Source organism: Nannobrachium achirus (assembly GCF_963921795.1).
Source record: "Nannobrachium achirus genome assembly, chromosome: 21".
NCBI lineage: Eukaryota > Metazoa > Chordata > Actinopteri > Myctophiformes > Myctophidae > Nannobrachium > Nannobrachium achirus.
In genome coordinates, this window is record NC_137828.1 from 26023851 (window position 1) to 26050228 (window position 26378).

At 42.8% G+C, this 26378-nt stretch overlaps 1 protein-coding gene across 1 annotated transcript in view; it reads right to left on the reverse strand.

Moving 5' to 3' along the window:
- Positions 1-26378, reverse strand: part of LOC308306946 (disco-interacting protein 2 homolog C-like) — a gene marked incomplete at both ends in the record, with an annotated part of 131653 nt that overhangs the window by 85551 nt on the left and 19724 nt on the right. Inside the window, 3 exon segments of the mRNA XM_080752002.1 lie at positions 2738-2863; positions 3731-3835; positions 15200-15271. Coding sequence (XP_080608128.1) covers positions 2738-2863; positions 3731-3835; positions 15200-15271 — 303 coding nt within the window.

Genomic DNA, 26378 nt, shown 5'->3' on the forward strand with positions numbered 1-26378 from the left:
TTTTCAAATGTATAAAAGTCTTTGAAAATAGCAGCTTGTAGATCATCTATTTTCAGTGGTCAATAAACTTGATTAAATTTACTTGAGTATAATATATATTTTTTTCTTTTTTTCTTTTTTTGCAGGCTGATAACCTAAGTAGTGAAAAATAAAATAGCCGATCTACAGGCGTGTAGATTGGCTATTTTCACTAGTTTGGGTAGAAGAAATAAAATGTCTCTTTTGGGTCTTGAAAGCAGCAGCGGCAGCACGTCATTACCAGTTGTTCATCTTCTCTATCGTCTACCTCCCTGCTGTCTCTCGTACACATTCATCGCCTACCTCCCTGCGTCTCTATTTCAGATTCCTGTCATGCTAAAATGTCTCTGTAATTCCTGGGGTTAATTGCGTCGGGCCAATTTGCACCACATTCACGTTGTGAGTCAGTCTGAGAGAGGGATTCGTTGTCTGGAGGGGAGGGAACTCCTTCATCTTTTGCTCAGATTTCTGTCATGCAAATGTCTCCGCCGCGTGTTAATTATTGTCAGTCGATTCGCGCAAGAGGAACTGAGCTCTAATTACAGCTTGTGTGAACATTAACCCATTTAGGCCTAGAATTATTGAATGCTTTAACCAGTGAAAAATAGCAGATATACAAGCTCGAGCTTGTAGATCTGCTATTTTTGAAAAAGTTGTGAAAACGTGTGCAAATCTTTGAATATATGTATTTTCAAAGGGAACATTTGTAACTCAAATTTTGCTTCTGGGTGGTCCCTGGAACTAGATATTTTGAAATGGGGGTCCGTGGCCAAATAAATATCATTTTCAGCATATTTTTGGGTTAATAAACTGGCCTTCTGGTACATATTAAAAAGGTTATTTCAGTCAGCGATCGCTCACTATCGCGTGCACGTGCGTGCGACGTAGCGCTCCTCTAGCAAAAAAAAAAGTCCACAGCACGCCCGTCAATGGACCTAAAACGAATGACGTTCTTTCTACAGACTACAGTGAGCGTTGTCACTGTAGTATTATTATACTTAATTGCTTATAATCGCTTTGGACTTTTTAAACTTCTCATCCCCCTAATGCAGTTTGTGTCAAAGGTCCACTACCTCATTGTGTGTGTGTGTGTGTGTGTGTGTGTGTGTGTGTGTGTGTGTGTGTGTGTGTGTGTGTGTGAGTGTGTGCGTGCGTGCGTGCGTGCCTGCGTGCGTGCCTGCGTGCGTGCCTGCGCACGTGCACGCGTGCGTGCATGTGTGCGATGTTGACTCTCTTACCATTTGTGTGGCTTTCTCTGGAGCTATTGCTAATATGCTGCTGATGCCTGAGGATTTCTGTGTGTGTTTGTGGGTTGTTGGGCTTTTTTGAGCGTTTTTTGGGGTGAAATTAGTGTGCCACGGTCAGCATCTATAGAGGGCTGAGAGGAGCAGACATGAGCATTACAACGTAATCCTCTCAGGGCACCGGGAAGGCTTTGTGGGGTCGGTATTTTGGGCTTAGTAAGATGGAATTCAATTGAAATAACCACTGTGTGTGTGTGTGTGTGTGTGCGTGCATAAGTGCGTGCGTGCGTGCGTGTGTGTACCGGTATGTGTGCGTGTGTGCGTGCATATGTCTCTGCCTGCCTTTCTTGACTAGCACTTTCTTGACTAGAACTGTTGTTGAATAGAAAGTAATATTATTTGCCGTTATGCAGTTTGAAATGTAAATTACATAAAAACTGGACTCTAGGAATCTCCTCGGGAGAATCTGATCACCAACTCTTTCACTCCATTTTATTTGTAGTGTTATATTCTTTAAAGGGCGGCTTATCAACTAAACCATTCATTAGTCCCCCCAGGAATCCGCGATTCCGCGATCACAGAATTTATCGCAGAATTCGCGACCACCCGCGGATTTCTCTGCCATTCGCGGACTTTTCTGACATCCGCGGAATAGCAGTCGCGAGTGGCAGCAGAACGGCTGGAGTAGTTATTACTACTATTATAAAACGATTTGTACATGGTCTGGCCAGTGGCCACCTCATACAGAGCCTAGCACTGATGCTGGATGGTCCCACATTCGTTACTGACGGAAACTGTGTCCTGAACTATTGTTCCTCTCTATGCCTCTATGGTCCTGGCAATAACAATGCTAATGCAGAAGAGAATAAATAAATATTACACCCATACTAGGTAGTAGGTAGGCTATCCTCTAAAATGTGGTTACTATGGGCAGTTTTTGCATGACAATATAGTCTTTGCAACAGAAAGTAATTATTAAAAACAATAACAATTTAAAAAGATAATAGATTTAATATTAGATTTTTATTCTCAAAAATTATTATTCCATTATTCTAACCACTAATTACAATTAATTGTAGCTATTTCATGAAGGGTTTTACTTGATTATTAGAACTACATAATTTTTAGCTTGATAACTGGTAATTTTAGGTTGTTTTTTAATGTCCGCAGAATCAGGATTGTTCTCCGTGGAATCAAGACTTTTTCTCTGTGGATTCCTGGGGGGACTAATTCATAGAATTGCACGCTAAGCTATGGTTGTCATGTGTTGTTTGCTAAGCAAAACATTGGGGAAGGACGGCCCAAAAGGTCAAAACGCGGCCACAAAGCTACACGTTTCGAGCTTGTAGATCTGCTACTTTTGCAGAATTTGAATCCAGCAAAGTTAAAGTTTTGGACACCCAACAGAGACAATATGTATCTGTGTGTGTGTGTGTGTGTCTGTGTGTCTGTGTGCGTGCGTGCGTGCGACTCACCTGGAGGCGTGTACGCATCCATGGAGGTCTGCACCACCAGCGAGCGTCTCTTGGAGGGCATGGGCACGGCTACCTTCCTCTCCACGTGGCGCGCCAACACCGCCTGCACCGCCTCCGTGTGCACGTCTGTATAAACATAGAAAGGGAGAGAGACCGAGAGAGAGAGAGAGAGAGGGAGTAAGAGCAGGTGAAACGAGGGAGATCAAAAATGAGGGAGGAATAGTTCCAATTTCCGATTATTTTACTTCCACTCCACTACATCTCAAATCCAAATATTGCACTTTTACTCCACGACGATTATTTGAAAACTTGACTTACTAGTTACATTGTAGATTTTGATTATTATTACAAAACATACATTAACCACTTCAGCTCGGTGTCGATTACGACCATTTGAAAACAGACGATCTAAAGCTCACAATGCGTTGCATTGTGCGCTTGTAGATTCTTTTTTTTTCCATACATTTGAAAACTAAATGGAACATTCTGCACAAAGAGTGCTTTTACTTTTGGTACTTTAAGTACATTTTGATACCAATACTTTTGTACTTGTACTCATTTTCTAGAGCTGATCACGGCATGATCGCAGAGTGTGTGCGATCCGTGTGTCCATCGTGCACAATGGACACACACCCGCCCACGTTAAAAGGACATCGTGGCAGACAACCCCAAAAGTAGATGTTTTTTAATGGGGGGGGGGGAGGCAATGGGGGGGCAAGGTTGCCATCCGATTAAAAATAGTTTGGTAGAGAGTGAAGTGACTGTATTAAGTGCATTATTTCCAGGTCCTAGTTTAAGCGGTAGCCGATATTCAGCTCAGCAAATAAAAGGTGAATTGATCCCAGTGCACGCCGGAGGATGATTTCACAATAAATGTAGATCTCCACGAAATGAAAAGTGTTTTTTATGACGATAAACGATAATAACAACTGTCGTCCCATCCCTAATCGTGACAGCCCAAAGCTGGACACCCCGATAATGCAGTTTTGGTACCTGATCTGTAGCGTTCATCCCGCGTGCCAGAGGTGCGTCGGCGATGGAAACGTGCCGCAGACGGGGGGCCAAGGGGAGGCCTGTGAGACATGGGCCCTTCCATACCTGCACAGAGTGAGACGTGCACGCACACACACACACACACACACACACACACACACACACACACACACACACACACACACACACAAATAGGCAGACAGACAAAACAAGACGCAGACAGACACAGACAGACAGACACACAGACATATCACGAAAAGCGATAGATACATTGCGGAAACAACAGTTGTCAAAAGTCAGGCTGTCAAATGAAAATGGAGATGATTACATTTTAGGAGAGAGATTTGATGACTTCCAAAAGTAAATAAAACAAAAACATAATTACCTTATTGTTTCATTTACAAAAGGAGCCTAGAAAGTTAGCTAGTAGCAAGTGTCATGGTAAAAGTCTGCCTACATGCTGTACTATTATCCTACATACATCCTGCGTTGGTTCTGCACGCTGTTCTTTCTCAAAAGTTACACAATAAAACTAAATGTGTTCACTTTAACACAACAATGGCCTCCAACTACTCAACAGTAGGGCTGTCACGATTATGACATTTTACATGACGATTAATTGTCACTCAAATAATTGCGATTAACGATTTAATTGTGTTTTTGTCGTTGACAATAACATTCCTGTTTGGCTTGTCGGCTTTGAAGTTGCGCACGGCAGATATGACACATAACCTAAATATACAAAGAATTTACTGACTTATTTGACAACTTTGTAACCTGACTTTCGCCAGATGGTGGCAGCATTGCGTTGCATTGCTTTACCATCTGGGCTCGGTCCGGCAGAGTTGATAACACTCGTAAAGTCCCGGGCTGGACCAATCAGCGGCAGCTATGGGCGGGCTCTGAGCGGCTCTGAGCCAATAGAGTCTGATTGCAGACCACGTGGAAACCCAGGAGGCAGATTCTGGGTGCAACGTCATGCAGACAGGCCAATATGAGTGGTTGGAGTTGGCACTCCCAGACTGTGACAGAGAGACGGCCATATCCAATCACCTGCTATAGAATTTGAAAAAATGGCCCGCCCCTTACATCGGTTCTGCCGGAGCGAGCCCAGATGGTAAGCATCAACGCAATGCTGTCACCCTCTGGCGAAAGTCAGGTTAACAACTTTGTACTTAAAAAATAACATTTATAGTGGAAATAGCTGATCTATAAGCTCACAACAATTGCGACGTGTTGTGAGCTTGTAGATCTGCTATTTCCACATTTTTTTTTTAAATGTTTGAAAATATAGGAACATTTTCAACATGTAAACGATTATTACGATTATGACAAAATAATTGTGATTATGTCAAATAATTGTGATTAGACAATTATGTAATAATTGTGACAGGCCTACTCAACAGTCCTTAGTAATTCCCACAGCCTTTTCCAAACTACTCCTCTTGGGGACACGACCAAAAGCAGCAGCAAAGTGAGCAGTAAAACCGTGGGACTTCTGCAACAGCTACACAGTAGAATCCTCAGGGGTGGTGAATTCACAAGCGATGGATCGCGCACCACTAATAGCACCAGGAAGTGCAAGTTAATCGTGCCCATCTGCTCTGTCTTAAGGGCCAATTCGCAAATAAATATTGTGCTAATGCTAATGTCTATCGTGTCATGTTCCAAACTGTTACTTTTTCAGGATTGAAGTGCACAAATAGCAAAAGTAGCAGATCTACAAGATCAAAAATTGTCGCTTTTCACGCCGCGCTTCGAGCTGCGTTTCGAGCTTGTGGAACTGCTACTTTTGACGCTTTGTGTGATGCTGTAGTAGGGTATTAATTTACAAAAAAAAAACCACAAAGGTAGAATATGGAGATAAGAGGTTTTTGATATGCAGGTGCAAACACCCATAAGTTTGCAGTTTGCCCTTGTTTTGCGTTTCATTGTACTCCATCTGGCACAGCATAGTGCAATTGATGGCTTTACACGGCACCATTAATTAATGTGCTGATGCGCATCTTTGACCGTCACTAAGGAGTTTGTGGAGCTAGTGTCCAAGGTGTTATGTAGCAAAAGCCTAAAAATTGACAATGTCAGTGTACTAATCAAAACACCAATGGACTCAAACATTGGCAATTTGACACGCTTTTGTCGTGAAAACCTTTTTTCATTTATTTTACACTTCCTACTATATGAGGCTCACTGGTCCGCATCAGGGCTGTGCTCTAGCGTCACTTTCAACTAGACTGCACTATGTCGAGTAGTGCGAGCTGTGCGACCCCAACTATTGTCGTCACAATTTCAAACCCACATACCCACATACAGTACATACCCACAGCTATCATCACCCTACTTGCACGCTCTGCTGGCGCAGGTAATAAGGCTATATCTGTAAACTGGACTATCCAGTTTACAGATTATAATCTGATATAGTTATAGTAAGGGCAACATAAGAAAATCTGCGAAGTAAATCGTTACCGAGAAATTTCTTCACCAATGTGTTTCTAAAGGTGTGTAATAATATGTACTAAAAGGTTGAAGTTCAACTCCCGGGGGAAACCTCATAAAGAAAATGATTCGTGTTTGTGTCCCATTAACTTTACTATACAGGAAAAAAATACAAAAAATAACTAGAGGAAGTGCTCTTCCGAGCACATGTCTCCACCAGGCCACGCGTCCTGGTGGTGCTATAATATGCCAATGTAAAAAGGGTGGCATGTGTTCTTCACCAATCTTAGAACTTTCATGGCGCCACCATGAGGCTGACATTTTGTAGTGTCATTTCTTCCTTTTGCGAATGTGCGTGCACAATTTCATTACAATTGCACGCTGTGTTTGATTAGAGGCATTTTGTTCGAAACGGATCAATCCTGCAAAGTTTGGAGGCCAATCTTAGCCAATCAGGATGGAATATTTAATATGGGACAGATCCGTCTTGATCATATGACTGTAGAGATACTGTGTACTGATTTGTGTTAATTTTGGGTAAAATCTGAAGGAGTAATATCCAAAAATGTGTCTTACATAAGTTGGCCTCCTGGTGGCGCTATAAAAGGCTGAGGTGAAAAATGCAAGGAAAGAGTTTTTCCTTGGCCTATTGGCAGTGCGCTTACAAAGTTTGAAACTGATTGGTGGAGTTATAGGTAAAACCACGAATTGGCCTGTTATTGCGCCACCATGAGGCTGATTTCAAAAGTTTGAAGTGGCATTTCTTCCTCGGCCTAGTGGGAACGTGTGTGCGCGATTTCATGTTAATTGCACTCTGCGTTTGTGATTTGAGGCATTTTGTCCAAAATGGACCAATCTTACAAACTTTGAAAGCCAATCTCAGCCAATCAGGATGGAATATGGACAATCAGACAGATCCATGTCGATCACATGACTGTAGAGATACTGTCTACCGATGTGCGTGATTTTTGGACAAAATCTGTAGGTGCATTTGCCAAAAGGTAGTTTTGCACAAATTGGCCTCCTGGTGGCGCTAGAACAGGCCCATGTGAAAAATGTGGGGCAGAGGTTCTGAATTGGCATCCAGGAAGTGCGTTTACAAAGTTTGAAACTGATCGGTGGAGTTATAGGTAAAACCACGAATCGGCCTGTTATAGCGCCACCATGAGGCTGATTTAAAAGATTTGAAGTGGCATTTCTCCCTCGGCCTAGTGGGAACGTGTGTGCGCGATTTCATGTTAATTGCAGTCTGCGTTTGTGATTTGAGGCATTTTGTCCAAAATGGACCAATCTTCCAAACTTTGAAAGCCAATATCAGCCAATCAGGATGGAATATGGACAATCGATCACATGACTGTAGAGATACTGTCTACCGATTTGCGTGATTTTTGGACAATATCTGTAGGAGTAGTGTACAGAAATGTGTTTTGCAAACATCGGCCTCATGGAGGCGCTAGAACAGGGCCATTTGAAAAATGTGGGGCAGAGGTTCTGAATTGGCATCCAGGGAGTGTGTGTGCTCATTTTGGCAGCGACCGGGCCAACGGTGCCGGAGATTAGCTGTTAACAAACTTGGAGGACGGACGCACGGACGGACGGACGCACGGACGGACAGGGGCGAAAACATACTCTCCCCCTGCCTTCGGCTGGTGGAGACAAAAAACATACTCTCCCCCTGCCATCGGCTGGTGGAGACAAATATGCTTTAAGTAGCATGTGAGGGGTCAAACTAGGGGTTTTTCATGTTGCTGAATCCATTGCAAGCATTTGTTTTGCACGGAAAACATTCTGTGGGCTACAAATGGCCCCTACAAAACGGTGAAAAGTGATGATTCATCACTAAACCATCGTTTTGAGTCCGTTTTTAGCCCAAGGAATGTTTTTCATGCAAAACAAATGGATTAAGCATCATGAATACCCCACAGTTTGACCCCTCACATGCTACTTAAAGCATATTTATTTTTTGTATTATTTTCCTGTATAGTAAATTAATGGGACACAAACACAAATAATTTGTTTTATGAGGTTTCCCCCGGGAGTTGAATTTCAACCTTTTAGTACATATTATTACACACCTTTAGAAACACATTGGTGAAGTAATTTCTTGGTAACGATTTACAGATTGGTCAAATATCTTATAAAATCCCCTTACTATTACAGACAGTGCTTGAATTGGCCCAGTACTCACCAATGCAGAGTACCAGTTCTGCGGACATTTGCCCACATGAGCATCTTTATTACTTATAATTACTGATGTTTGATGGAGGAAATCCCATAAAATTCTGGGTTTCATTTGGACCAAACTGTCACCCCAGTTTCAAAGTTGGATACAGTAATTTACCACCACATGAGACCAAAATGCAAGAGCATTAACGTGCAGCAGAGCAGAAAGGCACACATCAAACCTCATTCATTAAATGTGACTCACATTAAATGTGACTCACATTAAGCGAGTATCAGAAGATGTCAAGTGCTAACTTAAGAACATCTCCATGAACAGAGTGGCATTCGTCGTTCAGTTTATCATCTGCCTTTGTTTGGTAATAATTAAAATTTATCTTTGAAAATATGTGTGGGAAGGTGCACTAATACATTGGTGTGGCTTCTAATTATCCTATTCTCTGTACTATATAGTACATACCATTGGTTCTCAAACTTTTTTATTTTATTTCAAAGACTCCCATAACTCTCAGGGTTACAGACCTGTAAGGGTCCATTTGGAACACCCTCAAGGAACCCTGAGGTTCCCTGGGCCGCACTTTGAGAACCACTGCTATACTGTACAGCAGGGGTAGGCAACCTTAGGCACGGGTGCCAACATTGGCACAGGGGAGGGTGATCACCGGCACACTGGCAGAAGTGTGAGAGAGAAATCTTTTTTTTTAACTTGGTCAGTTAAATGAAGTTAGCTAATTTGTAGAAAATTCTACATTCATTAAAACTCTGACCTCTGAGTTGGTCGAGATGGGTGGATTATTACTCCTAGTCTAATGATCGTTATAACAATGTCCTGCCAGTCAAAATATGTAAAGAATATTTGTCATTATTATTTTTTAAATGTGGTCAATTAAATGAAGTTAGCTAATTTATAGCAAATTTCATCTTGCACAAAATTCTACATTCATTAAAACTCTGAACTCTGACTGGGGAGGGAGTCGGGGAGATAGGTGGATCTAATTGTGGTTATATCAATGTCCTGCCAATTAAAATATGTCAAAATATTTGTCATTAAAATGTATGTTGTCATGGCACACTGATTAAGGCTTTTTTCCTATTTTAACAGATTTTTTAGGGCTCCGTGCACACAGCATGTGTAGATTATGTACACAGGAGGTTCCGGTCACGGGAGACAAACGTATTTTCTTTCATGTGGAGAAGAAAAATATATAACCCCGATGATCCGTGCGTAAGTTATGGTCCAAACGCGCGATATGGGAAAATAATAAGAGATACTGTAAATCCATTTTTCTGCAGCCATGATGAATACAAGTGAATGGACGAGAGGATATCCTGACTACATTATTTCGCAAGGCATCATGGGAAAATTAGTATTTTCCATCACTTTCGCCTGTGATAAAGCGCTGGCCATTGGTTACCATGGGAACCAGCGAAGACGTTCCTGGAAGTCTTAGGCATCCCATGTGTTAACATCGCCATGCGCACAGTCGCTGCGTCATAGGATGCACAGTGCATAGGCTTGCTGCAAGCAGTGTTCATTCCGTAGACTAAAACTATGACGAAGAATGTTCGTCGACTAACCTTTTTCACGGACAAAAACTAAATAAAAACTAAGATATGATGAATAAAACTAAGACTAAATATATGAACTATTTAGTCAACAAATCCAGACTATAATGTTAGGGAGGGATGGGGAAGAGATCCAGTAGAACATTTTATGTTTGGTTGCGCTCTGAAAACCACAGATCTACAAGCTCACAACATGTTCTGTTGACACGATGTGAGCATGCAACCAAGCCATTGCGTCACCATCAAGGCCCACCAAAACACTTTTCAGATGCCTAAAATATGACTAAAACTAAATGAAGTTTTATTTAAAAGACTATGACTAAACTAATTCAAAATGTGCAGTCAAAATTAACACTGATAGGCTTGTTGCAAGGGCCAGGCTGTTGGATACAGCAGACTGAATGTTTGTGACATGTACACAATGACAAAGCATGACATGCAAATAAAAGCTATACAGATCCCCGTTCAGTGGGGCAAAATATCCACTCATGTCATGACGATGCCTTGGCTACAATCACCGCTGCTATGATCACTAGATAGTCTGGGCACGACACGCCTGATTCATGTGCTTCAGTTTACGGCCAACTAACTAGTTAAAGTTAATTGCAATTGCACATAATATTTCCTGTAGCCTAATAACAAATATGAACGTCAATAAAGTAGCTATTCTTCTTAATGTTTGTTTGTTTGTTTTTCAGCCAGAGACAACAGGCTTAAATTCCGCATGCGCATTCCCCGCATAGACTGTAAAGAATAAATGGACAGAGCCACGCCATTGGTTTCTACAGACCGTAAATGAAGCCTATTTTTCCAGCAAGTGCAAATCTGCCATCTTTCCATATCCTGTCCTGAAATGGTACCCAATGAATGATGCTGGCTGGAGCGCGGGTCTTCACTCTGTATAGCCAATACAAAGCCTAGACAACATAGCCTACTTTATAATTAATTTAAAAAAAAAAATAAGGTGACCATGATTCACTAAACACATATCATAACTAGAAGCAGTGCTCTTCCGAGCACAGGTCTCCACCAGGTCAGGTATGTTATTGTGGCCTCCTGGTTGCGCTATGATAGGCCAATGTGAAAAGGGTGCCATGTGTTCTTGGGCCTTTAACGGCAATCTGACGCTGCATGCATGATTTGAAACATTTTGTTCCAAAAATGAGTTTGGCAAAAGTCGATCTGCCGGTGGTGCTATAACAGGTCAATGTGAAAAGAGTGGCATTTGTTCCTTGACCTTGTGGGAATGTGCGTGAAGAAATTCTCTGAAATGACAAGCTGCATTCATGATTTAAGTCATTTTGTTCAAAATGGACCAATCCTGCAAACTTTGGAAGCCAATGTTAGGAATAGGATGGAATATGAAATATCGGACAGATGCATCTTGATGACTATGGAGATACTGTGTACTGATTTGCGTGATTTTGGGATATAATCTGGTGGAATAATAGAAAATAATATGTTTTACATAAGTCGGCCTCCTGGTGGCGCTATAAAAGGCTGATGTGATAAATGCAGGGAAAAGGTTTTTTTCTTGGCTTCTAGGGAGTGCGCGTACAAAGTTTGACACTGATCTGTGGAGTTATAGGTAACAAAACGAATCGACCTGTTATAGCGCCACCATGAGGCTGATTTGAAAATTCCGAAGTGGCATTTCTTCCTGGGCCTAGTGGGAATATGCCTGCACAATTTCATAAAAACTGCATGCTGCATTCTTGATTCGTTCAAAACTGACCAATCTTGCAAACTTTGGAAGCCAATCTTAGCCAATCAGGATGGAATATGGAAAATCTGACCGATCCGTCTCGCTTACATAACTGTAGACTAGAGATACTGTCTACCGATGTGTGTGATTTTTGGACAAAATCTGTAGGAGTACTGTCAAAAAAGGAGTTTGAAAAAAATTGGCTTCATGGTGGGTGGCGCTATAAAAGGCCCATGTGAAAAATCTGGGGCAGAGGTTCTGAATTGGCATCCAGGGAGTGTGTGTGCACAGTTTGGCCGAGACCGAGCCAATGGCGCCGGAGATTAGCTGGTAAAAGACGGATGGACGGACTCGCGGACACACACGCACGCACGGACGGACGGACGGACAGGGGCGAAAACATAGTCTCCACATGCCTTTTCGGCAGGTGGAGACAATGATTTCAAAAAGACTTTAAACTAGCGACTGAAAACATAAAGTGTTAATGAAAAGGTTTATTAAGCTAAGAAAATAAATGTAAAGTTTGCCAAATCCTCATAGAGCTGAAGGTGTTTTGGTACCGGTAGAAGGTGAAGCAGCAACATCTGCTTTTGTGAATTTGCCTAACAGTGTTACGAGTGAAATTACTTCATCAACGCACGTCACGACAACCAACACAGAGGAACTAGGCCCAAGCTGAACTCCAGGGAGCCGTGACCTACATTCACTAGCCGTGATGAACAGTATACACAGTAGAGGCTGTACAGGTGTATCGTCTCTGTCGTGGTGGAAACTGTTATTTTTCAGTATTCAAATAAAGAAATAGCAAAAGTAGCAGAGCGTTTCAAGCTTGTGGATCTGCTACGTTTGATGCTTTTGTGTGACGCTCTAGTGTGATCAAGTAGGGCGTTATGTTACGTTTAAAAAACACCAAAAAATAAGAATATATGGAGAGAAGAGGTTTCTGTTCGACAACAACGATACGCAGTATCATGGAATGACTATTTACTGTGATGCTGGAAGGATGGGTTGCAAAGGAGCCTGAGCTTAACATCCATTCCAACCAAACACTCACAGAATAAGGCACAGCTTAGACCAGGGGTCAGCAACCCGTGGCTCTAGAGCCGCATGCGGCTCTTTAGCGCCACCCTAGTGGCTCCCTGGAGCTTTCTCAAAAATGTATGAAAATGAAAAAGGGGAAAAAATGTATTTTTTGTTTTAACAATTTTTTTATCGCCACTGTCGGGCAGAAACCTTGTTATTTCCAAGTTTCAAATTTGTATGTTTTTTTTTCGCAAAGTAAAGCCCTGCTTCATCATACAAGACTGACGCACAACAGTAGTGAAAACAGCAGATCTACAAGCACACAACGCCTCGCACCGCGAGGCGTTGTGTGCTTGTAGATCGGCTGTTTTCACTAGTTTAGTTCATTTTGTAAATGATAAATATAAAACGAAGTTTTGGACATACAAGGTTTCCACCCGACAACGACAATAAGGCTTTTATAATTTTTTGCGGCTCCAGACAGACTTGCTTTGGGTTTTTTTGGTCCAATATGGCTCTTTCAACATTTTGGGTTGCCGACCCCTGGCTTAGACCATAGACGTAGGGAACTCATTTGTGAATTCACTTACTCGGTGCACTGCTTTGGTTTCAACGAGCCTGCAGTGGACACCACTTTTCTACCAGGACCAAAGGTTAAAGACCTGGTACACAGGAAATGCCTTTGCCTTTGGGCATTTCCTGCTGAGAGCAGTTTTTTCTTGTAGGCTCACCTGATGACACGTACAGGTGAGTTTCAGTGATGTTATCACATTCACTGATGGCAGAAGACTGATATAGTTTGTAACTACACCAAGGAAGTTATTAGCGACTTTAAGCAATCGACTGCGACGGCAAGACGAGAACGGTAAACGGAAATGATCAGCGCTCCATAGATAAACCCGCTGCCGTCGCAGTCGTCTCTACAACGCCAAAAGCTCCCTTTCCACATAGCGTCTACAACGTCTGCTGAATAGACACGTCGCCATGGGAACCAAATACTTCAGTAAAAGGGGTGGGACTCCTTCGCCGACGGCTGTTTGCTTAACTATTTTGACTGCTATGTCGTCTGCGATTACATCATAGCTGCCGTACTCCGCCTGGCGTTGCCGTCCTGAAAATCCTATTATAGATGGAAAGGAAACACGTGACGCCGGGGATGCGCCATGACCGCGCCAAAACTCGCAGCGGAAGTGCGATGAAATACATGGCAGTGAATGGAGCCGGCTATAGACCAACTCATTAACAAGCACTATTTATGAACGACTGAGACCTTTGTCATATAATCGGTTCAGGAATATAAAAGAAGACATATCAGAGGTTGTTTTCTAATCACTTGCTTTTGGATGGTCACAGTACATTATTTTATTGAGGACCCAAACAGCGGCAGATATTGTTTGTCTCGGTAGCATTGTGAGATTTGGTTGCCAGACAGGTAACGGTGGTCCAGTCTCGCAATACTTGGCGACATTCAGAAACATACTTTTTGCTCTTTAGATACCTCTATAGAATTACACAGTGCGCACATCGAAAATCAACACAGTAGATTAAAATGTGTACTTTTATGTTACTGAGACGAGTATCTTATAAAGGTCTCAATTGTTCAGAAATAGTGTTTGTTTATGAGCTGGTCCACAGGCTTAAATTGACTCCAGTGCATTCTACCAAACTTCTGGCTGCAGTTTGGCATCCATTGTGCGACGAATCTGCCGGTTGGAATTGCGTGATATGGAAAATGACGTTGGTGTCCCTTCCTCTAATATTCCTTGAACTACACCAGGAAGCATCAGTGTTCTGATCATAGACATAGAAAGGTAGACACCTCCTTCGACTCTGATGCATGTGCATCGAGGGACTAAGGGAATAACGTGTGCATTGCTTCCACGTGCGTCACACATAGGGAAGTTGCTAGGCCAATCAGAGGTAGGTGGGGGGGGGGGTCTTTACGTACGCAGCCTGTAAGAACAGCTGAGCAGCGCAACATCGGAACTGGCTCTGTTGAATTGAATTGTAGTCCTTGGATAAGTCCCGGAAAAGTCGCGCTGTGATTGGCCAGTAGTCACTTTGACTGACAGCGTTCCCTTAGTTTTTCCAGGATGTCCGGACTACAACTGTTGCACGTCGCTCCAATGAACTGCAGAGGCGAACGAGGCATCTAGCTCTTTATATCTGTGGTTCTGATGCTATATCCTAGAGTGCACCGCCATCTTTTGGGCAGTGTGCCATGCTACAGTACACCCCAGTGTGCATCCCATCTTCTGGCTAGAATAATTATTTCACTGCCTTTAGTGGACACTCCCCTACAGCATTTCAATGAAAAATGTATTTTTCATGACTTTGAAACGATTTTTTAAATCATTTTTCAAAAATGGTTAAGTTACCGGTAACCATTTTTTGAAAATCAGTTCCATTTGGCTGGATGGTTTTATAACACATTATTCTGCGGTCCGACAACATTTGAATACACAATGCTGCTTGTACACCTACGTCCTGTTTATTGGCCTACATCCTGTGTACAGGGTCTCTAATATTTTGATTGGGGTCAGAGGTGGCTAGGTTACCTCCAGCATGTGGAACATATGCCCTGATCAGCTTGAACCTCTTCTTCTCATAACCCTTCTGAGTGATGTCCCCTGTAAGAGAGAGAGAGAGAGAGAGAGAGAGAGAGAGAGAGAGAGAGAGAGAGAGAGAGAGAGAGAGAGAGAGAGAGAGAGCATGTGTGAGTGAGTGAGTGAAAGAGTGTGAGGGACAGAGAGAGAGAGAGAGAGAGAGAGAGAGAGAGAGAGAGAGAGAGAGAGAGAGAGAGAGAGAGAGAGAGAGAGAGAGAGAGAGCATGTGTGAGTGAGTGAGTGAAAGAGTGTGAGGGACAGAGAGAGAGAGAGAGAGAGATGTGAGAGTGAAACACTGAGAGGATGAGGTGAGAGTGGTACTTAAACAACCCATTTAGGCCTAGGATTATTGACTGATTTAACTACTGAAAAATAGCAGATATACAAGCTCACAGCACGGCACCGAGTGCCGCGCTGCGAGCTTGTAGATCTGCTATTTTTGAAAAATCAAGATTTTTTTTTTGCAAGTATTTGAATATATCTATTTAAAAGCGAACATTTGTAACTCAAATATCTGCTTCTGGGGGGTCCCTGGAACAACATATTTTGAGATGGGGGACCGCGGCCAAATACATGTAATTTCGGGGGTCCTTGACATGAAAAGGTTTGAGAACAACATGATTTAGAAGAAGGATTTAGAAGTCGGGTCAAAGCTCGGGTCAAAGATGTTCAAAGACTTGCACACGTTTTCACGATTTTTCAAAAATAGCAGATCTACAAGCTCGCAGCGCGGCACTCGGTGCCGCGCTGTCAGCTTGTATATCTGCTATTTTTCTAAAGTTAAAGCATAAAATAATGGTTAAAGTGGTTAAAATCTAACGCGACTCGGGCGCGTTCCAGGTATTTGAGTACTTAACAAGACCTGAAGCCAGGGAGATTCTAGGGACGTTACATTTTTTACTACGCTATTTCTACGTGTCATTAGTTCGACTAAGCCAGGGTTAGGGATTAGGGTTAGGTTTTAGTTTTACTGAGGTTAGGGTTGGGGTTAGGGTTTGGGTTAGGTTTAGGCATATAGTTTTACTGAGGTTAGGGTTTGGGTTAGGTTTAGGCATAGTGGTTACCATTCACCACCAGGTTAGCATCCACCAGTGTCGGCAGGTTAGCATTTCACCTGGTTAACATTCACCCGCGTCGAACAAATGGAACGTCGAACAAATGTTATGTCGCAATATCGACACGCTCCCGCTCTGATACCGATACTGGTATCGGGAAAGTGCCCGATATGGCCTTATTTGGTCATACTGGAATCAGTGAGTACGCCAGTCTAAATAAAACGTTTGGGCATGTCTGTCTGAGGACGCAAAATCTCCTCTTTAGCTATAAACAGCACAAGATATCTGTCTAATGAACACCAGCAGCACACCATCGCGCTCTCTCTCTCTCTCTCTCTCTCTCTCTCTCTCTCTCTCCCTCTCTACCACATCGTAACATCCCTAGCCGATTCTAAAAATGCCTTCTAAAACCTAAGATCTCTGAAAACCTTCAGAAAGATTCTTATTAAAAATAAATACAAAATATTTTTGGGAATAATAATCATAAGAGTCAAATAAGCCAAAAGGGCTATAGAATATACCAGCCAACTCTTTTGACCTTTTAAACAAAAATGTTTTATATAAGTCGGCCTCCTGGTGGCGCTATAAAAGGCTGATGTGATAAATGCAGGGAAAAGGTTTTTTCCTTGGCCTCTAGGGAGTGCGCGTACAAAGTTTGACACTGATCTGTGGAGTTATAGGTAACAACAAAAATCGGCCTGTTATAATGGCATCATGAGGCTGATTTGAAAATGTCGAAGTGGCATTTCTTCCTAGTGGGAATATGCGTGCACAATTTCACAAAAATTGCATGCTGCAAAAAAACTGAACAATCTTGCAAACTTTGGGAGCCAACACATTTTTTACATAGTAATATTTTTACATAGTTTTGGCAGAGTAATCCCTTGCACTACTCGTTACTGGGTATAGTAACTAGTTACTACCCAACACTGATGATTATAGTTGCTGCAACCAGGTATGGGTCCGCCGACAACGTGGTTATGAATTATGAATTATTACAATTTGGTTTCCAAGAGCAATGGGGGCTGCACTTAACTGGAGGACTTGCCATGGCAAGAAAAGCCATTGTGAGAAGAGCTCTTCGGCAATATTAGTTAACTCTTGACTTGGGTCAATTATTTGGCCTTAATGCTGTGTGAACGAGGGTGACAGAACAGGCGATGTGAGTGAGTGAGTGAGTGAGTGAGTGAGTGAGTGAGCGGATGATGAAATGAGATCAGGCGAATAAGAGGGAATGGGCGATATCAAAAGAGTTAAAATTTGCAAGAGTACTACTATATTTGAACCAGTAAGACTCCCTAATCGGGAGATAAGTGACCGGCAGGTCGCATACACAAACTTTAGAAGGCAATCGTAGCCAATCAGGAGAGAATATGGGAAATGGGACAGATCCACGTTGATGACATGACTTTAGAGATGTGTACTGCTTTGCATGATTTTAGGCCAAAATCTGTAGGAGCAGTGTCCAAAAATGTGTTTTTTTCAAAAATCGGCCTGATGGTGGCACTAGAAGAGGGCCATGTGAGAAATGAGGGGTGGAGGTCGTGATTTGGCAGCCAAGGAGTGTGTGCGCAAAGTTTGGCATGGATAGGGGCAACGGTGCCGGAGATAAGAGTGTAGGGCAAAAGTGTGACGTGACGTGACGTGACAGACGCGAAGATGAGGACATAGAGATGGAGGGGTTACTTGGGGGGGGGGGGGGGGGGGGGGGGGGGGTGACTAAGAACTTGACAGACGGGGCGGGCGAGGTGTGTGGAGACTGGAGACAGACAGCAGGTGTCAAAGACTGCGACAGAAAGTGAGAGACAGAGAGAGCAGTAGACTGCAGAGGGAATGCAGACCAGAGCACCAGTACTGAAGGCAGGAGAGAGAGAGACCAAGAGACAGAGAGAGAGAGAGGCATGCAAGCTAAAGCAGTGTGTGCAGTGTTGTGTGTATTCAGCTGTCAATCTGATGCGTTGGATCATTTCCTAGTGAATTTTGGAGGTCATGTTCTCGCCCTCTGCCCCGCGTGTGTGTGTGTGTGTGTGTGTGTGTGTGTGTGTGTGTGTGTGTGTGTGTGGTGCGTGCGTGCGTGGCGTGCGTGCGTGCGTGCGTGCGTGCGTGCGTGCGTGCGTGCGTGGTGGTGTGTGCAGGGACGTGCAGAGAATGTTAGAGAGGCAGGGGCCAGGGGGGCTAACATTTCTAAAAGGGCCTTTTGGTGGAAATATTGCAGACCTCCAAGCTCACAACGCAGACCTCCAAGCTCACAACGCGTCGCGCTGTGACGCGTTGTGAGCTTGGAGGTCGGCTATGTTCGGTGCTTGACACCACACTGAAGCATAATCAAGGCAATACTGGAGATGTGGCGTAACGGCATGGATTTCTACACAGAGAGGGCAATTCTTTCAACATAAGATGCTGCATTCAAGTTCAAGAGAGTTTGGACAAGGCAATTCTCTTGAATGCTGCCTTCATATATGGCATGGAAAGAGGGCATTTGCATTTTTTTCACCACAGTTAAAATTGCATTCATGGTCTGGAGAGGGCACTTTTTACAGTCGGATAAAAGGGCAGGGGCTCAAGCCCCCTTTGATGTCTATGTGTGCATGTGCCTGTGTGTGTGTGTGTGTGTGTGTGTGTGTGTGTGTGTGTGTGTGTGTGTGTGTGTGTGTGTGTGTATGTGTGTGTGTGTGTGTGTGTGGGGGGGGATAAGGACTGCGGCTAAGCGACGAGAACGAGGCAGAGACAGAGAGAGAAGAAGTGAGGCTGGAGGGACAGTAATATACTGAGGAAGATCATTAGCATCCCTGAGGGGGATCACTGATACACAACGCACACGCACACGCACACGCACACGCACACACACACACACACACACACACACACACACACACACACACACACACACACACACACACACACACACTCTGCCGGCACTCACTCACTCACATGTCAATCAATCATGTCACCCCAGGGAGCTCTAAGCTAGGACTAACATGCAGCAACATGCCCTCACGTTTGTCCACATTTGGAGGCTGTTAACCACTTAAGCCTGATTTGTACTTTGTCGTAAGACTCTGGGGTCAATCACCTGGTAAACATAGCAGATCTACAAGCTCACAACAACGCATGGACCGGGGTGTTTTTTGGTCGGACGACGACAGTATATGCTCTGTGACTTCAAGAAGCACAAAGGGTAATAACAAAAACTCTCGAAGCTCTCACAAAGTGTTCTTAAATTCAAGTGTTTTTCGTCCGTCCTGGACTTCGTCGGATACACTGTACACATCACCATGTACCAGATCAAATGGATTCAAGCTAAATAAAATCTCAAGACTCATTTCTTTTTTTTCCTTCATGTGCGATGATTTGTGAAACAGTGTCTGACTGTCTGCGTTTACATGCACAGTTAACGTTTATTCCAAAGTTACAGTGATGGGCAAGCTACTTGGAAAATGTAGTAAGCTACTAGTTACTCTGATTAAATATAACTACAATACAAGCTATCCCCAGAGATGTGTAGCAAATTTCCTTAGAAATATAGTTAAGCTATGTAGCTTAGCTGCGTGTAGCTAGCTACTGCCCATCACTGTCCACTTGTATTCGGAATAAAAATGCAATTGGAATAGAATATTCCATTCCGGTCTGGAGGGCTGGTTTATACCGTTTGAATTCGCAATACACTCTTATTCACGTTCCATGTAAACAGTTGAGTCTGTTCGGAATGAGTTCATTCTGAATGAATAAATATTGCGCATGTAAACGTGGCCATTGTGAAAGGAGCCCCCACTCACAGAGCCACGCATTGAGAGCTTGTAGATCTCTATTCTCAGTTATTGTTCTCCATGGAATCCAAATGACTGAAATCAGTCGTTGTATGAATTGAGCACAATGGACAATAATGGAAACAAGTCCTCTTGGAGCTTTTTTTCTTAGCCTTTTTTGAGCATACCTTTTTGACTGTACAGTACTTCCCTATACTGTTAACAAACTTGTTAGTATTCAATCAAAATATAATAATAATTTAAGTGTAAAATTAATAAAATCACACCCGTGTGAACTGAGCGGTGGTTTACCCATCCCCCCCCCCCCCCCTGTGTGTGTGTGTGTGTGTGTGACTGTGTGTGCGTGTGTGTGTGTGCCTGGCCTGGCCTGAAAACAGCGCCCCTCCCTTAACATGTGTGGTCATAAAAGGTACTACACCACAGGCTGGCTACATACAGACAGACACACACCAGAGGCTACATACAGACAGACACACACACACACACACGGCCACGCTATGGAGACGGTGTGACCACTGCTCAAAAATGTGTGATAATGAATGCTTGCTGTGTACTAAGGCTGGGCAATATATCGAACATGTATCGATATCGAGGTATCAACATGCAAGGTATACATGCGAAGACAGCTTGAAATGAGGTATTGGTGTATGTGGGTCAGTGACGTGACGCCCCAAAAAATGTGTTTTTAAAAAAACTTTAAATTGCAGGCATAAAAGTTATTTACTTTTGTTCTACTCACTCTCAACCTTATGGAAATACATTTTGTTTTTAGATATGTTATTGGAATCAGACTTTATTCAGCAGTTTGTTGTACTTGTGCCTAAAATCGTCATATGGTGTGACATGAAAATAATTGTTCATAAAATGAAAATGGAGTACATCTTTCTTAAGTTACTCACTTTATCAAAGTCCTTTATCATAACTAACCAGTGATCCACTATAGTTTTTTGAAAATTAATTATATCTGTATATTTTTTTCATAATCGACACTCTGTGTGAGGCCCATGTTCATGATCTTACAACATATTTTAAATGTATTCTGTCAAAACTTTCTCTAAAATTACACAAATATTTGTGACTCTTCCTGATAATATTCTCTATGTAATCCATAAACATTTTTTTGGTTTAATCATTAATAAAGGTATGATTTCTCACTATTTGGAATGTCACACCAAATGATTTAGTGTCACACCGTATGATCATATCTTCATGTGTCAAAGCAAACTGTGTTTTAACCTACCTATTAGTGAGTACTGAACTTTACTGATTGATTAAACAATTACCCAGGATAACATGGCCTTAATATTTCTGAACAGGATATTATTGTAGGGCTTTAACATGGGATAAGAAAGAATTGTAGTAGTAGATGGATGATGAGGATGTGCACAGGAATGCTACGCACACCTAAGTCTTCTGCCGGCCCACGGCAGAAGGATCCTAAAGGGACAATAAGGCGCATAGCCACACTTGGAGCCAAGGCATTGAAGGCAACATTTTATTAACACCAATTAGTGGAAACAGAACTCAGCATTCAGGTAAATTGCTTTTTTCCGAAGTCTCCTGAACTTGAACACAGCATTTTGTGTTGAACAAATGTAATTAGGAATCATGACATTACACCACATCTCCACTAGCTAAAGAGTGCTGGGTTGCGCAACTCTTAAAATAGCTGATCTACAAGCTCTCGCAGCACAACGTGTTGAGAGCTTGTAGATCAGCTATTTTCGCTAGTTTTGTCTCGGGTCCTACCTTAACACTGTCCACTGTCCAGTCCAGTGAGTGAAAGTACAAAAGTATTAGATCAGATTAGATTATACATTTAGACTGTATTGTACATCAGCCAGTCGTATTTGGTGAGGGTAGCAAACCGGCTGCCTTGTTGCGGTTCTGCTATGCCACAGACAACCTCCTGCTCTTCGTAGAAAATGCAGTCTCGCCCCTTTGGCTCCTCTCTCCTTGCTGGGTCATTGTTTAGTTTCTCCCTGTACTTTCTCGTTCTCTCAGCACTTGTCATTTTCCAGCTGACAAAAGAAAATGGAATGTATAGTTTAAGACAAAGAGAAAATATTGTTTAGATTGAAACAATATGTTAAGGTTTCTGTGAAGGGGTTTCTGCTCTGTCTGATGAATTTGAAGTATCACTGAATGAAGCTAAATTTCATTTTATGTAAAAATGTTTAAAACAAATGTTTAAATGTACAAAAGAAACATGGAACTTTGTTATTTGTTGTTATATCTGTAGTTAAATACAGTATAAATCATATGGTGTGACAGTCAAGTCATATGGTGTGACAAGCAGACCTGTCACACCATATGATTAAGTGTCACACCATATTACTGTTTTCTCCATTTAGGTTTACCTTGAGGCTACTATGTACACATTAGCATGCTAACAGCATGCTAGCTATAACAAAGCAGCCTAGATCTACATGGAAATATGACCAAAACGTCAAATAACTTAAGCTTTTTTTAAAGAAAAGGTGTCACACCAAAAGACATCCAGAATGGTGAGTTTGTCAACGTTTCAACAAGATGGCATTTCATGAAAATGTTAAAATCATAACTCACCTCAGACACCTGTCTTGCAGTTGTGCTGGGAGTGCTGAATAGCCTTACAGAAGAAGGACCTCTCTAGCCAATAGGTGTCCAAATAATTGCCTGTTTAATTTTTCCAAACTAGTGTCACACCAAATGATTTTGGGTTGGGGGACAAAATGTTTTTGATCAGAAATGACTGAAAACATTATGCTTTGACTTTGAAAAGATATAGGCTCAAAATAGACATTCTTTTTAGCCTAAATTCATTTTCAAATGATTTTTAGCAATTATTTTTCTTAGTTTTATTCAAGTTCCCACTTTGAGAAACAAGGTCAGGACAGTCACACCATATGAGTTTTGCCATGTTTGGTTGAAGATTCTGAAGAAATGAGGAATGAAATGTTTTAATCTTGAGTAAGTTCACATAAAGCTTAATGTCCTGCACAATATTCAGAAGGTTTTTGACAAATATATTTTTTATTTATACATGTTTGACACCGAGGACAGCGAAAACGTTACGTCACGTCACCCACCCATGTGTCAAATTAATTAACAGACACACTATGCATGTAGGGCTGTCACAATTATTACATAATCGTCTAATCGTGATTATTTGACATTATCGCAATTATTTGTCATAATCGTCATAATCGTGAATGTTGAAAAATGTCAGAAATAGTGGAAATAGCAGATCTACAAGCTCACAACGCGTCGCATCGCGACGCGTTGTGAGCTTGTAGATCGGCTATTTCCAATATCAATGTTATTTTTTAAGTAATAAGTTGTCAAATATGTCAGTAATGTATTTGTATATTTAGGTTATGTGTCATATCTACCATATGCAACTTCAAAGCCTAAAAGCCAAACAGAAATGTAATTATCAACGACAAATACACAATTAAATCGTTAATCGCCAATTATTTGAGTGACAATTAATCGTCATGTAAAATGTCATATCGTGACAGCCCTATATGCATGCACGTAGCACATGCAAAAAAGCAGTCCAGGTGTGGTTATTTCAATAAAACCTACTTAACCCTTCTACTGTATGTGTGCTGTGCAGTGTGCATGCATGGATATGCTATTTATTATCTGGGTTAGGCAGGCAGTGGACCTAAAGCACAAAAAAAACATTAAAAACAATATAATGCAATTGTTTTTACTAATATTGTGAGTAATATCGATATTGAGGTATTCAACAACGTTATCGAATATCTAAGGTTTTCCTATTATCGCCATCCTTGCTGTGTACGGATATACTGTATATGTGGGGCTAGTTTGGTCTGTGAAACGATGCGTGTGTGTTTTACCAAGTCACTCCTGTGGAATACAGAGCAGATGAAACATAACCAGAATAGGAAATGAGGAGAGACAAGGAAGTGATGCAAGAACGGGAGCAAGCGTGTCAGATATCAAGAAGGGGTAAAACAAGAAAAAGAAAAACTAAGACAGACAGACATAGAGTCTATATACCAGGGTTCCCCAATTAGTTTTCCCCAAGGGCCGAATCATGTCTAAGGTACCAAGCCGAGGGTCACAACATTGTAGGGGGCGACGGTGGCGTTCCCACTACTCCAGCGACAGTTCAGATATCGTCGTTGTCGGGTGAAAATCTTGTATGTCCAAAACCGTTCATTTTGCATTTATTATTTTAAAAATGATTTAAAATAGTGAAAACAGCCGATCTACAAGCACACAACGCCTCGCACCATGAGGCGTTGTGTGCTTGTAGATCTGCTGTTTTCACTACTTTTGTGCGACGGCCTTGTATGATGAAGCAGAGCTTTACTTTGCGAAAGAATGTACACATTTTGAGATACAGGTTTTCCACCCGACAACGACGATATACTAGTGTTGTTGCTGCTCTTATACCACCATTATTACTGGGGTTGGTGGGGTCCTGACAGTAGCCCCCCGCGGGCCGCAAATGGCCCGCGGGCCGCCTATTGGGGAACCCTGCTATATACTGTCTGCCTGTCTGTCTGAGCTGTTGTTGACGGACAGACAGGTAGATAGACAGACAGACAGAGAGAGAGACAGACAGACAGACAGACAGACAGACAGACAGACAGACAGAAAGATATCGATCAGCATCACGAGAAAGGAAAACGTGAAAACTATGTCTTTCAACAGTGGGACAACGGAGAATGACCAGAACATCTGGGTCCAATATGCTCATCAACGAACGCTCTAGAACATGTGTGTGTGTGTGTGTGTGTGTTGTCTCTCTCTCTGTGTGTGTGTGTGTGTGTGTGTGTGTGTGTGTGTGTGTGTGTGTGTGTGTGTGTGTGTGTGTGTGTGTGTGTGTGTGAACATTCCTGTTCCTACTCATACGCTCTCTTCTGCACAAACACATATTCATTCATTCTCTCTCTCACACACACACACACACACACACACACACACACACACACACACACACACACACACACACACACACACACACACACACACACACACACACACACACACACAGAGAGAGAGAGCGTGCACGGTCCACAGGGAGACGCCATCTTCCACTCTCAGCGCAGCAGAGCAGGGAGGGAGTTGCCTAGCAACGTGTTCTCCTGGAGAGGGCCTAGAGACAGCGGCCATCTTGGATTCTCAGCGTCAGATGTGAGAGAAGTGGGCTAATGATACCTACACTATGTGTGTGTGTGTGTGTGTGTGTGTGTATGTGTATGCGCGCGTACGAGAGAGAAGGTGCACAGAACTCAGCATACCAGCCTATATTGGTAGCCTAATTGCTTTTCTCCTTTTTCCCTCTCTCTCTCGCTCTGTCTGTCGCTCTGTCTGTCTGTCTGTCTGTCTGTCTGTCTGTCTGTCTGTCTGTCTGTGTGCGCGCGCGCGCGTGCGTGCGTGCGTGTGTGTGTGTGCGCGCGCGTGTCTCTCTGTCTCTGTCAATTCAATTCAATTCAATGGGCTTCATTGGCATGAGAAAACATAAGTTTACATTGCCAAAGCAGAAGTGTACACAGAACAATACAGTCAATCAATATAATACAATCAAAATAAAATATGTACAATTTGAAGTGGTGGAACAGTTTTCATGTATGGAGATTACGATGCAAGGATGTGTACACCATCATGATCGGTTGTCTCTCTCTCTCTCATTCTCTCTGTCTGTCTCTCCCTCTCCCTCTCTCTCTGTCCCTCAGCTCTCTCTCTCTCTGTCTCTCTCCGTCTCTCTCTCTCCTTCTGACACTCCACTATTTTAATGGCGCACAGCTGAGACATAAATCGATAGAGAGTCAGTGTGCAGCGCAGAGATTTTTGGAGCGGTGAAAGCGCTCCCAATAGACAGGTATGTCTGTGGCTGGCTGGCTATGTGGCTGGCTGGCTGGCTGGCTGGCTGGCTGGCTGGGTATGTCTGTAGCCTGGCAATACCTTGAGTGGCCACACTAGTTAAAGGAGGGGCGCTGTTGTGCAGGCACAAACACACACACACACACACACACACACACACACACACACACACACACACACACACACACACACACACACACACACACACACACACACACACACACACAGATTCACCGCTCCACTTCGAACCGAGGTTTGATTTTTTTTTGCCAAAAGGTATCACATGACCCCGGCCGGCAGCAGCAGCCGGGGAGCTTTTTAACCAGCGGCAAGAAAAACCCGATGCTAATGTGACAGTCAGTTTGAAGGCACTTAGCAGCATCTTGGCCCTCGACCCAGAACACCTTGTGCAAGGCAGACACACACACTGATGGATGGACAGAGAGCGGGCTGAGAAACTGATGG